General features: G+C 46.4%; 1 protein-coding gene across 3 annotated transcripts in view; it reads right to left on the reverse strand.

Moving 5' to 3' along the window:
- PSPC1 (paraspeckle component 1) overlaps positions 1-13,136 on the reverse strand; it is a 319,494-nt gene that overhangs the window by 248,619 nt on the left and 57,739 nt on the right. For all 3 annotated transcript variants that reach the window (XR_004539827.1, XM_033948195.1, XM_033948194.1), the window contains exon 5: positions 4,168-4,252. Coding sequence is in view for 2 of the 3 variants with exons in the window: in XM_033948195.1 (XP_033804086.1) it covers positions 4,168-4,252 (85 nt within the window). In the remaining variant the exon portion in view is untranslated. The remainder of the gene's footprint in view (positions 1-4,167; positions 4,253-13,136) is intronic.

Raw genomic sequence — 13,136 nt, forward strand, 5'->3', positions numbered from 1 at the left:
AAGAAACCACCTTAGGCAGAAAGGACGGCACCGTCTGAACAGACACCCCAGCATCCGAAATGCACAAAAACGGATCCCTGCAGGACAGTGCCTGTAACTCCGACACCCGCCTGGCTGAAGCCATAGCCACCAAAAACACCGTTTTTAACGTGACATCCTTCAGAGTAGCCGCAGACAAAGGCTCAAAAGGTGCCGCTCGCAATCCCCCAAGGACCAGTTTAAGACTCCACGCGGGACAGGTACGTTTGACAGGAGGCCGGATACGATGAACCCCTTTGAGGAAACGAACCACGTCGGGTTGCGACGCGAGCGTAGAACGAGAGACCCGGCCCCTGTAACAAGCAATGGCCGCCACCTGAACCTTCAGGGAAGTATAGGCCAATCCTTTCGCTACGCCCTCCTGCAGAAAGGACAGAATAGCCGACAGACGCCTGGAAGGGAGAAATACCGAACACAAGCACACATTCAACCGAAGAAAGGTTATAGTTGGCAGTTACAGGCTGAACGCTGACCCGGAGGCACAGCACAGCACAGAAAGGCTCTGACCCTGTTTTGTTTTTTGTGGTTTTTTTTAAACTGGAAAGAAGAAAGAACACAGAGCCAAATGAAACCCCTCAATCCAATGGAGGGGAGGGTGGAGAAGGGACCTGGGGGGGCCCAGGTGTAGCTCCCAAAGCTGGCACCGCTCAGCCAGACACCCCTTTCTTAACTGAAGAGAACTATTCTCAACAGAAGAATATAAAAGTCCCAGAAATTTATTCCTGCACAGCCAGAATCCAGGAGCTAGAGTGAGAGCTCCAAACCCCTGCTAGGAGATAGAGCAAACTGAATGGACAGGAGGAATACCAGTCTATAAGACCACCTGTTAATCAGTTTCTCTATCTCCACCTGCTGGTCGATGTGAGCTATCCCACTTGTCTCTGGATTCATCTGCTGCTATGCTAAGGAAGGCAGCATTTTGGGGGGATAAAAACAAAAAACCCACACACACACTTCAGGGCTGACCAGAAACTTCAAAAAAATAGGATTTTAGAAGGGACCAAAGACTTAACTGTAGAAACAATCAACAAAGTTTAAGAATCACCCCTCCCCCAATTTTCTCCATAGGCTGTCACAGCCTGTACTGGGGAAATGGTGCTGCAGCCTACTTCAGCTCTTTTAAAGTGTAGCTGGATCTGGATGAGTTCTCCGTCTCAAGCTGCCTGTCAGCTGCCATGCCAAGATCTTTGGGATGCCACTCGGACCATTGTCAGATTGATCTTCTATCCCCACCTCACCCCCCACCACAACAGGTACAGAAAGAGAGGGAGGAGGCTAAGCTGCAGATAGCACCCCAAGTGCCCCGAAGAACGCTATTGATGCCTGTGTTCAAGTTTCTGACCAAGTCAAGGAAACAAGCAAGTGCTCAGGGTCCAGAACCCTGAGCTCAACAAATCTTCAGCAGGCTGGCTGTACAGGTCCCTGAAAGATACACCTACCAGCTGCAGACTAAATTTTTGCTTCTCTCCAAGCAAGTAAAGCAGTCCTTTGAAGTCACGTAAAAAACACAAATAATGTACAGCAAAGCAAAGAAATAACCAGAGCAGGTCAGAATGACACTTTCATGCTCGCCTGCAGAAAGAACTGAAGGGGGAGGTAAAGACCATGGAGAAGGAGGAGTTGAAAAGTTACGATTGACATCTTCTGCGGTATGCTCATGAGCACAGAAAGGCAAACCTGTGGTTCAGCACGCCATCCCTATTGCACTGGAAACTGAATTATAACAAACAAGCTAGGGAACAAAACCAAGCCCCATAACTGACGTAAAGATATTTTATAAAACTAAGCAGGCAAGCAATGCTGACAGAAGAACAAAAGACATCCTGCTTGTAGTTTTTGATTGTAATCTGCAGCAGAAGGGGGGGGGGGGGTTAGCAGTAAATATCTCACCCCTGCTGGTTGAGTAGAATCAGTCCAAAGGGTTCCGGAGCCCTAGATGAATTTTCGACTGTGCATCCTCCTGCACTACCCCACCAAATTTGGCTCTCAGCTCAAAGCTGCACTTCCTCCCCCTAACACACATGTCCAGCATCTTTTCCACTTCTCCCCTCCTTTTTCTCCACATCTTTCACCCCTCAATTATCTTCATTATCCTTCTTTCCTTTCCTCCCTTCATCCCCCACCCTCATAAGGTGTCCAGGCCTAACCCCCCTTTCCTTCAGAGCAGCTACACAGCAGTCAGCTATGCTCAAGCCCTCTGGGCTCATGCTGTTTTCCCTCCTTCTACAAGGTTCCTGTTTCAGAGGTAGCGAGAGTCAATAGGCCTTCAGCATAGGTCACTCAAGCCCGACACCAGCCACCATGTACTTTCTATATCTGCCATCTGCTACATTGCTGCCTCAGAGAAGGGAGAGAAAGAATAAGAGGAAACCTGGAGACTAATTCTGCCACCTAAATTATAATGCCTTAAGTGGGCACCTAGTCCACCTAGTGAGGGAGAAGTCAGGCAGGCCAGCTGGCACAAGGGATATAGCTGGCCTCAAAAGCCAAGAGTTGACCTCAATGGCTGCAGGCCATACATTGCATCCTTGAGAGGGCCTGCTCAGAATTAATATCCTGCTGCATCACTCCAACCTGACCCATCTGCTGGAAGCAGATAATTACTGAGATACCCCAGTTCAGCTTCCCTGCTTACCATCTGCAGGTAGGACAAACAGATAAATGCAGACAGAGGTAAACGAATAAGGAAGTGACAAGCATATTTTCACTATAGTAGTCTATCTTTTGTAAGTAACTAGTCTTTAAGCCGTTACATTAATGGGTGCTAGAATAGATGTGTCTGTCTGTGTTTCTTTATCTCTCTCTCCTTGGCAGCTGTGTCCTTCTGTCTTCCCCCCCCCCCCCGGAGCAAAGCTGTCTGCCCCCAGCACACACCTCCCCCTTCCAAAGCAGCCCCCTTTCCCTCTCCCTAACTGTCTCTCCATGGCCCTCTTCTGTCTTCCCCCCCCCCAGAGCAAAGCTGTCTGTCCCCAGCACACCTCCCCCCCAGAGCAGCCCCCTTTCCCTCTCCCTATCTCTCCATGGCCCCTTCTATCTCCCCCAGCACACCCCCTCCCCCCAAAGCAGCCCCCTTTCCCTCTCCCTATCTCTCCATGGCCCCTTCTATCTCCCCCAGCACATCCCTCCCCCCAAAGCAGCCCCCTTTCCCTCTCCTTGTCTCTCCATGGCCCCTTCTGTCTTCCCCTCCAGAGCAAAGGTGTTTGCCCCAAGCACACCCCTCCCCCAATGCAGCCCCCTTTCCCTCTCCCTGTCTCTACATGGCCCCTTCTGTCTTCCCCCCGAGCAAAGCTGTCTTATCCCCAGCACACCTCCCCCCCAAGCAGCCCCCTTTCCCTCTCCCTATCTCTCCATGGCCCCCTATCTCTCCATGGCCCCTTCTGTCTCCCCCCCAGCACACCCCTCCCCCCAAAACAGCCCCCTTTCCCTTTCCCCCTGGCCCCCGGTATTGATCCCCTTCTTACCCTCCCTCCATCCCGGCGTCTTCTGGCCTGCTCCTCTTCAAAGCAGCCTGTGATCGTGGTGGCCGGCTTTAGCGAACCTCGCAGGCCGCTCTCCAACTTGGTAGCACGTTCCCTCTGACGCGATCCCGTGCGTCAGAGGGAACATGCTACTGAGGTTGGAGAGCGGCCTGCGAGGTTCTTTAAAGCCGGCCACGATTGCAGGCTGCTCTGAAGAGGAGAATCAGCGGCAGCGGCATGTGAGGGCGGGAGGTGTGTTCCCTGCCAAGGATGCGGGCAGGGAGAGAGCTTGTCTGTGCTTCCAAATGGTGAGTGAGGGCAGGAGGAGTGAGTGGCCAGAATGTTCCCTGCCGCCGGGTTCCAAAATGGAACACAGCCACGGATCACATACCACAGCGGCAGGGAACACGAAACCCTAAGTGCGCATGCGCGCTTAGGGTTTTATTATATAGGATACCACTCTATTAAGAAATAATTTTTAATTTTTGTTTACAGAATTCATTAGAACTTCATTACCCATTATACTGGTTTCCCTATTATTTCAAGCCTTCTGGAAAAAAAAAAAAACTATTTGGCCAAACACTTTTTTCCTGAGATCATTAATGCTTAGTGTGGTTTCCAGCAGTTATTCTACATTAAGTCTTCTAATCCACAATTAAAAAGATCATACCTCATTTGAAATTGCTTGCGTTTCTGTAGCTCTTGATTTCTGAGTTCTTCCAAACGTCTCAGTTCCTCCTGGCGCCTCATAAGATCTGCAAAAACAGCACCGATTGTGATTACCACTTTTATTCAACATAATATAGATCAAAGCAAAACAGTACTTGTCACTAGATCTGTCAACAGCATTTGATCTCATAGCTCACACACACTTGCTGGATTGGTTTAAGTCCTACTTATCAACAAGACATATCTAAGTACACTGGCAGGATACATTCACCTGTGGCATCCAACAGGACTCCATTTTGGCAAGTTATGTAGTCATAGTAACATAGTAGATGACGGTAGATAAAGACCCAAATGGTCCATCCAGTCTTCCCAACCTGATTCATAAAGACCCGAATCGTCCATCCAGTCTTCCCAACCTGATTCAATCTAAAAAAACAATTTTCTTAGCTATTGTATCCCTATTGTGCTTCATTCAAATCTCAATTTGACACCTTTTGTCCACAAATCCTTACTTGCTTGGATATCTCTTGAGCTCACCACCAACTTAACACTGAAACATTAAGGGTACTCTTGTTTAACAGTAATGGGGACTAAGTTTCCTCTCTTCCCATTAGTATTGCAGGATTTCAGATACCCTTAGTGCAGTCAGCAAAAGTTCTGTGTGTAATCATAGTCCTTGTTTTAAACCTTCAACTATGTATTTTTTCTGTAATCAAAAATGCTGCTTTTTTTTAAGCTGAGGTTTATTCACTTTATCACTTAATTTAGTATTAACATTTATGTTTCCTCCCTGGAGGGAGTGGAAAACATGAAAAATGATCTACAAAAGTCAAGAATGGTCTAAAGTTCAGTAATTAAAATTCAGTGAGAAGAAGTGCAGAGTGATACGCTGGTGAATAGAAATCCAAGAGAGTTGTATGTCCTAGGAGGTGACAGATTGATATTCACAAACAAGGAGAGGAACCTTGGGGAGATGGTGTAAGGATCTAAGGTGAAGAAAGTGTGACAAGGCAGTGGCTGTAACCAGAAGGATACTAGGCTGTATAGAGAAGATGATAACCAGCAGAAGATAGGGAGATGTTAATCAATGCTCCCTCTAAGATTGTGTGTGTAAATTTCTTTTTCATTTGAGCAACAAGTTCTAAAAAATTTTTGTGTGTGAGCTGGTGTTTTATCCTCCCCCCTCTTCCCTTTATTTGTTTTTTTAATGATGTAATTATTAACTTTCCCCTCCCCCTTTACCCTCAAGTTCATATTCGGATTTGTAATTTGTCTATTTAATGTTCACAATTCCCCCCACTACAAAAATTTATTTTAACCTTTCATTTTTAGCATTGTAAACCAGCCAGATGCACGTCGATGGTCGGTATATTAAAATTAATTAAACTTGAAACTACTAGTTTTAAGAAACAGATTTGCAAGTATTTTTGTGAACCACCATGTAAAATCAGTGTCACTCCTAGAACGTATGAGCAATTGCTCATGTGTTCTGCTTAGAGGGAACATAAGTGTTGATGCCATCGTACAAGTTGTTCATGAGGCCTCACTTGGAGTATTGTGTTCAGTTTTGGAGACCATATACTTTATTTAATTTTTTTACACTACTTATAGCCTAAGTGGTTTACATTCAGATGCACAAGTACTTCTCCCTATTTGTCCCAGTGGGCTCACAATTTTATTAACGTACCTGGGGCAATGGAGTGTTAAGGGACTTGCCCAGGGTCACAAGGAGCAGTGCTAGGCTTAAACATGCAAATTCAGGATGCTGCTGCCTTAACCACTGGACCACTCCTCCACTCCACTCTGGCTAAAGATGTAAAAACACTTGAAGCTGTCCAGAGGAAGGCAAAGAAAATGGAGAGGGGCTTGCACCAAATGATGTCTAAGAAGACTCTGGTATATGTATACTCGAGGAGAGGAGCAACAGAGGCAATGATACAGATGTTTAAAAACTTGATAGGTCAGTGTTCTCCCTAGCGCGTTTTAGACAAGCGCTCCGCCAGGCTAATTTAGGTGAGCGCCCGGCTTTCATCTCGGAAGATCGCGAATCAACCTGACTGATCGCGATCTTCACTAAGACTCAAAATAAATATTTCGGGTTTTGATACCACAGTTCCTCAGCTGCCTTGCACTGACCAAAGGAAGAGCCAACATTTAGATTGTTCGTTAACTTTCAACCATGTACCTTTTCTACCGGCCACCACCTCATTTATTGACCAATAGCAGAGCGTCATGCTGGAAAATTTAGAGAGCGTTTTGGAACGCAGGTTGGGGGGGGGGATTTAGAATCTGTGCTCCACGTATGGTTTCTGGAGAAGGCTCATTTCTCCCCATTGGTCAAAGGTATGGACGTTAGGCGTGGCCCGTGTGGCGGAAACATTTGGATATTGTTGTTTTTTGAAGCTATCAGGGGCCATGAAGAGTACAGGCGTTTGGGTGTTAGTTAGTGACTAGCACGTCCCGTGCCAGATTAAGTGGGCGCTCTGAGCAAGACCACTTCAACAGGGGAAGATGGAGTCGTGTCGTCCTTCCCGAGACTTGTCCCCGGCTCCTGGTAGAGAAAGCACAGTTACTTACCGTAACAAGTGTTATCCAGGGACAACAGGCAGCTATTCTCACATGTGGGTGATGTCATCCACGGAGCCCAGATGCGGACAGCCTCGCAAGCAGACATGCGTGAGTGCCTTCCCACCCGACGCAGGGCGCGCGTCTCCTCAGTTCAGATAGCTAGCAGAGAAACCAACCAGGGGAGGTGGGTGGGTTATGAGAATAGCTACCTACTGTCCCTGGCAGCCTATTCTCACATGTGGGTGACCTCCAAGCTAACCAGGATGGGATGGTGGGAGTGTTGGCAACTTAGGAGAATAAATTTTGCAATACTCTCTGGCCATCTGGAGAAAACATCCAGACAATAATTAGAGGCGAAAGTATGAACCAAGGACCAGGTGGCAGCTTTGCTAATTTCCTCAATAGAAGTGGATCTGAGGACAGCTACTGAAGCTGCCATGGCTCTGACTTTTTGGGCTGCAACTCGACTCTGTAGATGCAGTCCAGCCTGAGCATAGCAGAAAGAGATGCAAGCCGCTAACCAGTTGGAGATGGTGCGCTTGGAAATTGGATGTTCCAACTTATTTAGATCGAAGGAGACAAAAAGTTGAGGAAGGTCTGATGAGAGTCGAGGTCGAAGTCATGGAGGCAGGAGAACACCCCGTAGCAAGCCTGACCGAGTCGGAGGTCGAGGGTGCAGCAGAGGTTTCCATATCGAAAATCTTCTCCACTTGAACTTGACGATGTTTGCGGGATCGAGGTTGAAGAGTACCACAGCGAATGCACGACTCCAGGCAATGGTCAGGCCCCAGACACTGAAGCGGTGTGGGTCAGTGAGGGAGATCGCACGCTGGCACTGGCTACACTTCTTGAAGCCCATGACTGGCTGGGACACAGAAGGAAAGATAGCCGCCACGAAGTCAAAGCCTGCAGGCTGAGGGCGACAGCCCAGCCAGTGAGTCGACGAAAAAAAATATATATATATATATTTTTTTAAACAAAGACCGAAAGAAAAGCAAAGTGACATGGTAATAAGTAAAATAAAACACGAGCCGTGGTGACAGAAGGCACCGCAGGAAACTGAGGAGACATGCCCTGTGCTGAGCGGGAAGGCACTCGCGCATGCGCGGTGTGGCAGACTCGAAACTTCTGAAGTTTTCTGAGCATCCGGACTCTGTGGATGACGTCATCCATATGTGATAATAAGCTACCTGCTTGTCCTGGGATAAAATAAGTTATTCTCATTACATACCCAGATTATGGCACATCATCCCCCTATCCATTAGATCACTAGACAGTCTTTGGAACTTCAGGAAAGCCATGAAAACCTCTATCTTTACAAACCCAGCTTCATAACAATCCACGCCTACACCCCAGATGGATGGATCTCAAAGGCACCGCCTAAGACACCAAACGGCATCTCTAAACTCGCAGACCACCACAAATATAATCTGAATTACCACCACATTCTCCGACAACAAAGATACACCCATTGCTAGGAAAGCTATATTACCTCCATGTTATACCTACACTGTAAATGCTGCAAGTTAATCCACCCTATGCCTACTAAGTCTGTATTTTAAGTCTGTATATTATGTCTTTACTGTAAATGCTGTAATCTAAACCCCCTTGTCTATACTGTAAATGCTATAAAGTCACTAAAGTTTGTCCTACCCATACTATGAATGTACTCCTGTAACCCGTTCTGGGCTCCTTTGGGAGGATGGGCTAAATAAATGAATAAATAAACAAACAAACAAAACCGTAAGTGTGCCTTCTAAGTCGGTGGACCGTCCGCAGGTGCATTTTTCAGCGGCCCTGGGAGCGATGAACCTGAGAAGAAAGTCTCTTAAGTTTGTGAGTATCCCGACCCTCCTCTCTTTACTGAATTGAGGCCTAGTCTTCTCGATTCACTGTCATGCCGCTTCTTCAAGGCTTCATCGTCTCTTCCCATACCTTTATTGCCTTAATGATTAAAACCAACTTGTTAATCACGCAGTCTTTTAAGTAACTAATGTGTTTGTGTTCATGATGCCTTAGCACGGGTTGAACAAACTGTCAAGAACCCATTTTTTAGGTTTGGATTGGCAACTTGAACTCACAAAAGAAATGTGCGGGACTGATTTAATTTTGTACCATACTGAAACCGGTGTTTCTTTGTTTAGTTTTATTTAAGTTTTGTTCGTGGAGTCCTGTCAATGTGGAGTCCTGTCAATGTTGACTTCTTTGCATTTGCTGAGTTTTCTAGTTGCTAGGAAATGAGTTTTTACAGACGGTGATATTGCTATAATTAAATGGATATCTAGGGATAAAATTAAGATGGGGCCCTTACAGTGCCTTATTGCTTGTTATAGTGAAGACTGTTCTTGTTTTCAATGCTTTAGAGTGGGAAAACCCAGTAAATCAGTCTGCCCTGGGTCCTAGAGCTGGCAAGTCTTTGCCTTAAATTGCTCGTTGGCTTAAAGAAGCTGAGAATCACTGTTAGAGCATCAATCGCTCCACTAGTTTACATGGCATTTTAATATTAATCAGCTTATTTGTATGGTTAAATTGGGGAATGAGCGATCGTGCATCAGGTTGACAAATGACAAGTTGACAAATGCGATCGTCTTTATAGCTGTTAAAGCAGCTTTAGCGATGATCGCTGGCTTTAGTGCATCTGGGCCCAGGAGTTTGTGAGAAACCATCCATCCACCTGTTGGGAGATAGAGAATACTGGCTTACCATCCTATATACGAGGGTAAATCAAAAAGTAAAGGCAAAATACATTTAATGTCTTTAATAGAAGTAACTGTGAGCAACTGAACATATCACTTTTCCATATAGTCCCCATTTAATACGATGCATTTGTGATACCATTCAACTATCTCCTACATTCCTGCAGATGAGCACCGCTTCCTTTACTTCATCACTTTGTCTTTTGCTCTCCAGTTCGCAGTGACGTACCCATGTCTTGGCGCCAGTGACAATTCTCTCCACAATACTTGGGAGCTTCTTCATATTGTCTCAGGAACCTCCACACACTGTTGCTTGTGCAGATCAGTAAGCTGTCTGGGAACTCATTGTGCGCAGTCGTGCTGCCCGATTTCCAATTCGAATAGATTCACCAATTCGAATCGGGTGAATCGATTGCTTTAAAAAATATATATATCAGCCTCCCAATTCGGTGACTGACCCGCCGGGGAGTGCCTTCCTACAGCAGGAGCGGCAGCGCTGCCTCTTTCTGGCTGACCACTGCCGATGCATTGGGCGAGGGGGGAGGATTAGTCGGGAAGGCCTATCCCCCTCCTCCGAAGTACTGCATGTTTGGCCAGCTTATTTAAGGAACAGAAATGGATTTTTGATCTTAATTCAGTTAAACCTAGGGGACTGAATGCTAAAATCGAGTGGATGATACTGATCTAGTGAATAGGTAGTAGTCAGCTGATAGGTTCGCCCGAGGATAGGTTACGCTAAAAATTACATCAGCAAGTTTTTAACTTACTTAAACCTGTAGATGTGGGGAACATGAGCCTGCTATACTAAGGTGATTCATGTGTTTCAAAACTAGCATATATAAGCTTGAAATGATAGTATATGAATAGAGGTGTTATTGATTTTTATCATATTTTTTCAGGGGGATTTCCTTGAGACAGCTTTTTTAGGCAAAACATAATTCTATGTCGGAATACCACCCCCATCCGTGTAGACTAAAATGAGTATTTTTCTACTCTAAACTTACTGAAGTGTATATTTAAAGTATATTTATAAAAAATTTATTATGAGACCAGTGACGATTTTGGTGCTGATACGCTGTATGTTGAAAGTTTAATAATCATACAAGCTGCACCGCCAACGTCTGTGAGATATTGACCTTAAGGTCTGTATTTATGATGTGGTATGTTATTTGCCTTAAGGGAGCAGAACCCCCGCAAATTTTGGGGTAGTACTGTATATACAAGGCATCAGCCATATAATCCACCCTGCAGATGAGAAAATTCAAATCACGCATCATGGCTTAGTTAGTAGTGGTATGCCTAAGCAACAAAGGACGAGGCTGTCGCCACCTTGACGCCGGCCGCAGCCAAATCAAACAGGCGTTTAAGGATAAAATCCACACGTCTGTCCTGAACATCTGTCAGGACCACCCCTCCATCAAAAGGGAGGAAAGTATAATTGGTGACTTGAGCCACAGCTGAATCCACCTTCAGAGTATCAAAACGCTTGGTAAAACCGACCGCCATGGGGGTAAACCCTCACCATGGCCCAAGCGCATTTCAAAGGATTCTCTGGGTTATCCCAAATCTCCGACAGGATACGAACCACATTGGGGTTATCAGGAAAGGAATCAGATAGCGGCCTCTAATCACTCATGAGAAAACATTCCGCCTGGACCGACTAATCAGATTGCAGAACATAACATAAACCTTCCTGGGTCTATCATGCCCAGTAGCCCGTAATGAGGTCCTTAAAACGGACAGCTTTGAAAAACCTGCACAGTGTGAGATCCTCAGCCAGGTCCCGGGACCCACACAGATCCTGATTGCGGAGCTCCGCCAGATTTTCCACATCTGCAGATGCTGCCAAATCTCCCTACAAAAGACCCGGGTCCAATGGAGGTGTAGACCCCACCGAGGGCCCAGACATTGGTGGAGAGATCACAGGCATGGACCTCTTAGCCAATTATGCCTGATAGAGCATATTCACAACATCCGGGGGAAATAGATATCCCGTGGCGAGAGCCACCCTGTGCGACTCAGCCTTAGAATGCTTGGAAGACTTATGAAGCTTTTCTCTGGAACTGCACTTGTGTTTTGCCAATACACCACAAGCACTCTCCTGAGAGCCCCCCTCCCCCCGACATGATTTTCATAGAAATTGGGGCACAAGGCTCAAGCAGGGTCTCCCCAGAGGTGGAAGGTACTGCATCCGTGCAAACCTCATCCCCCTCGCAGGCCGCAGCACACGTGGAATACGGCTGCACAGTCGATAGCCATCTGCCACAAACAAGGCATGAATCCATCCCATCCTGGGGAGGCCATCTGTGAAGTTTAGAGCAAAAATGAAGCGCCTAACTATGAAAAATATAGTTTTATTCAAATTTAGAAAAGTCCAAAAGATGGCAGCTGCAGGTGCTGATTTTACACTAAAATAGCCCGGGAAAGGAACAAGGATCCCTAAAAAAAACTGTGCTTTTGAGATTTTAGAGGTGGGGAGTGGTAGGGCATGCAGGGAAACCACCCAAAAAATAACCTTTTCAGGACCCCCCAAAATCGCTAAAACAGGCTGTCAGTCTATTACTCGCTAATCCAAGTGCTATCTGAGAGTAGCTGCAGGCAATGCTGGCAATAGCAGATAGGGAGATCTAAAGACTCAGGAAGCTGGAAAGATGGATTTCAAGTCTTCCGACTGCCCCACCAGCCTGACCACCATGGCCGGTGACCTCTGCCACCCTCTGATCCATCGCACAACCACCTGGCGGAGGCACGCAGTCCGGCTACAATCCCTGTCACACCTCCATGGAACACCTCAGCCTGCGCTACACCCACTAGCGGACGAACCTCGTGTGGACTAGCTACCAATCCTGGAGCCCCAATCTGACTTGAAGGCTGTTGTAGACAAGAAAACATTAAATGGTTTCAAAGAAGGTTTGGATAGATTCCTAGAAGAAAAAGGGATTGGGGGGTATAGATAGGTATAGACCATTGCTCAGGCAATGGGCCTGATGGGCCGCCGCGGGAGCGGACCGCTGAGCAGGATGGACCTATGGTCTGCCTCAGCGGAGGCAACTTCTTATGTTCTGTCCAGGAGGATTTTTCCATTTAAAGATGGATTTTCCTTGACCAGACCCATTAAAATTGGTTCTTCCCCGATATAAATCGTTCCAAGTCTTAAATTACAGAAAACTATCTTTCCATGATCAAATTAGTTCAGTGGTGCAGAAATGTTTCCACCGATTACAAATGATTCGTTCATTATCTAAATTGCTCGACTCATCATCATTAAATACTTTAATCCATTCACTTGTTATTCCTTGCCTGGATTACAGAAATGCCTTATATAAAGGGATAACTAAAAAAGAAATTAGACGCTTACAGATCATCCAGAAAGCACAGTTACTTACCGTAACAGGTGTTATCCAGGGACAGCTGGCAGATATTCTTAACGCATGGGTGATGTCACCGACGGAACCCCGGTACGGACCTTTTTAACTAGAAAGTTCTAGTTGGCCGCACCGCGCATGCGCGAGTGCCTTCTCGCCCGACGGAGGAGTGCGTGGTCCCCAGTTAAGATAAGCCAGCTAAGAAGCCAACCCGGGGAGGAGGGTGGGATGTAAGAATATCTGCCTGCTGTCCCTGGATAACACCTGTTACGGTAAGTAACTGTGCTTTATCCCAGGACAAGCAGGCAGCATATTCTTAACGCATGGGTGACCTCCAAGCT

Source organism: Geotrypetes seraphini, chromosome 6 (genome assembly GCF_902459505.1).
Source record: "Geotrypetes seraphini chromosome 6, aGeoSer1.1, whole genome shotgun sequence".
Classification (NCBI taxonomy): Eukaryota; Metazoa; Chordata; class Amphibia; order Gymnophiona; family Dermophiidae; genus Geotrypetes; species Geotrypetes seraphini.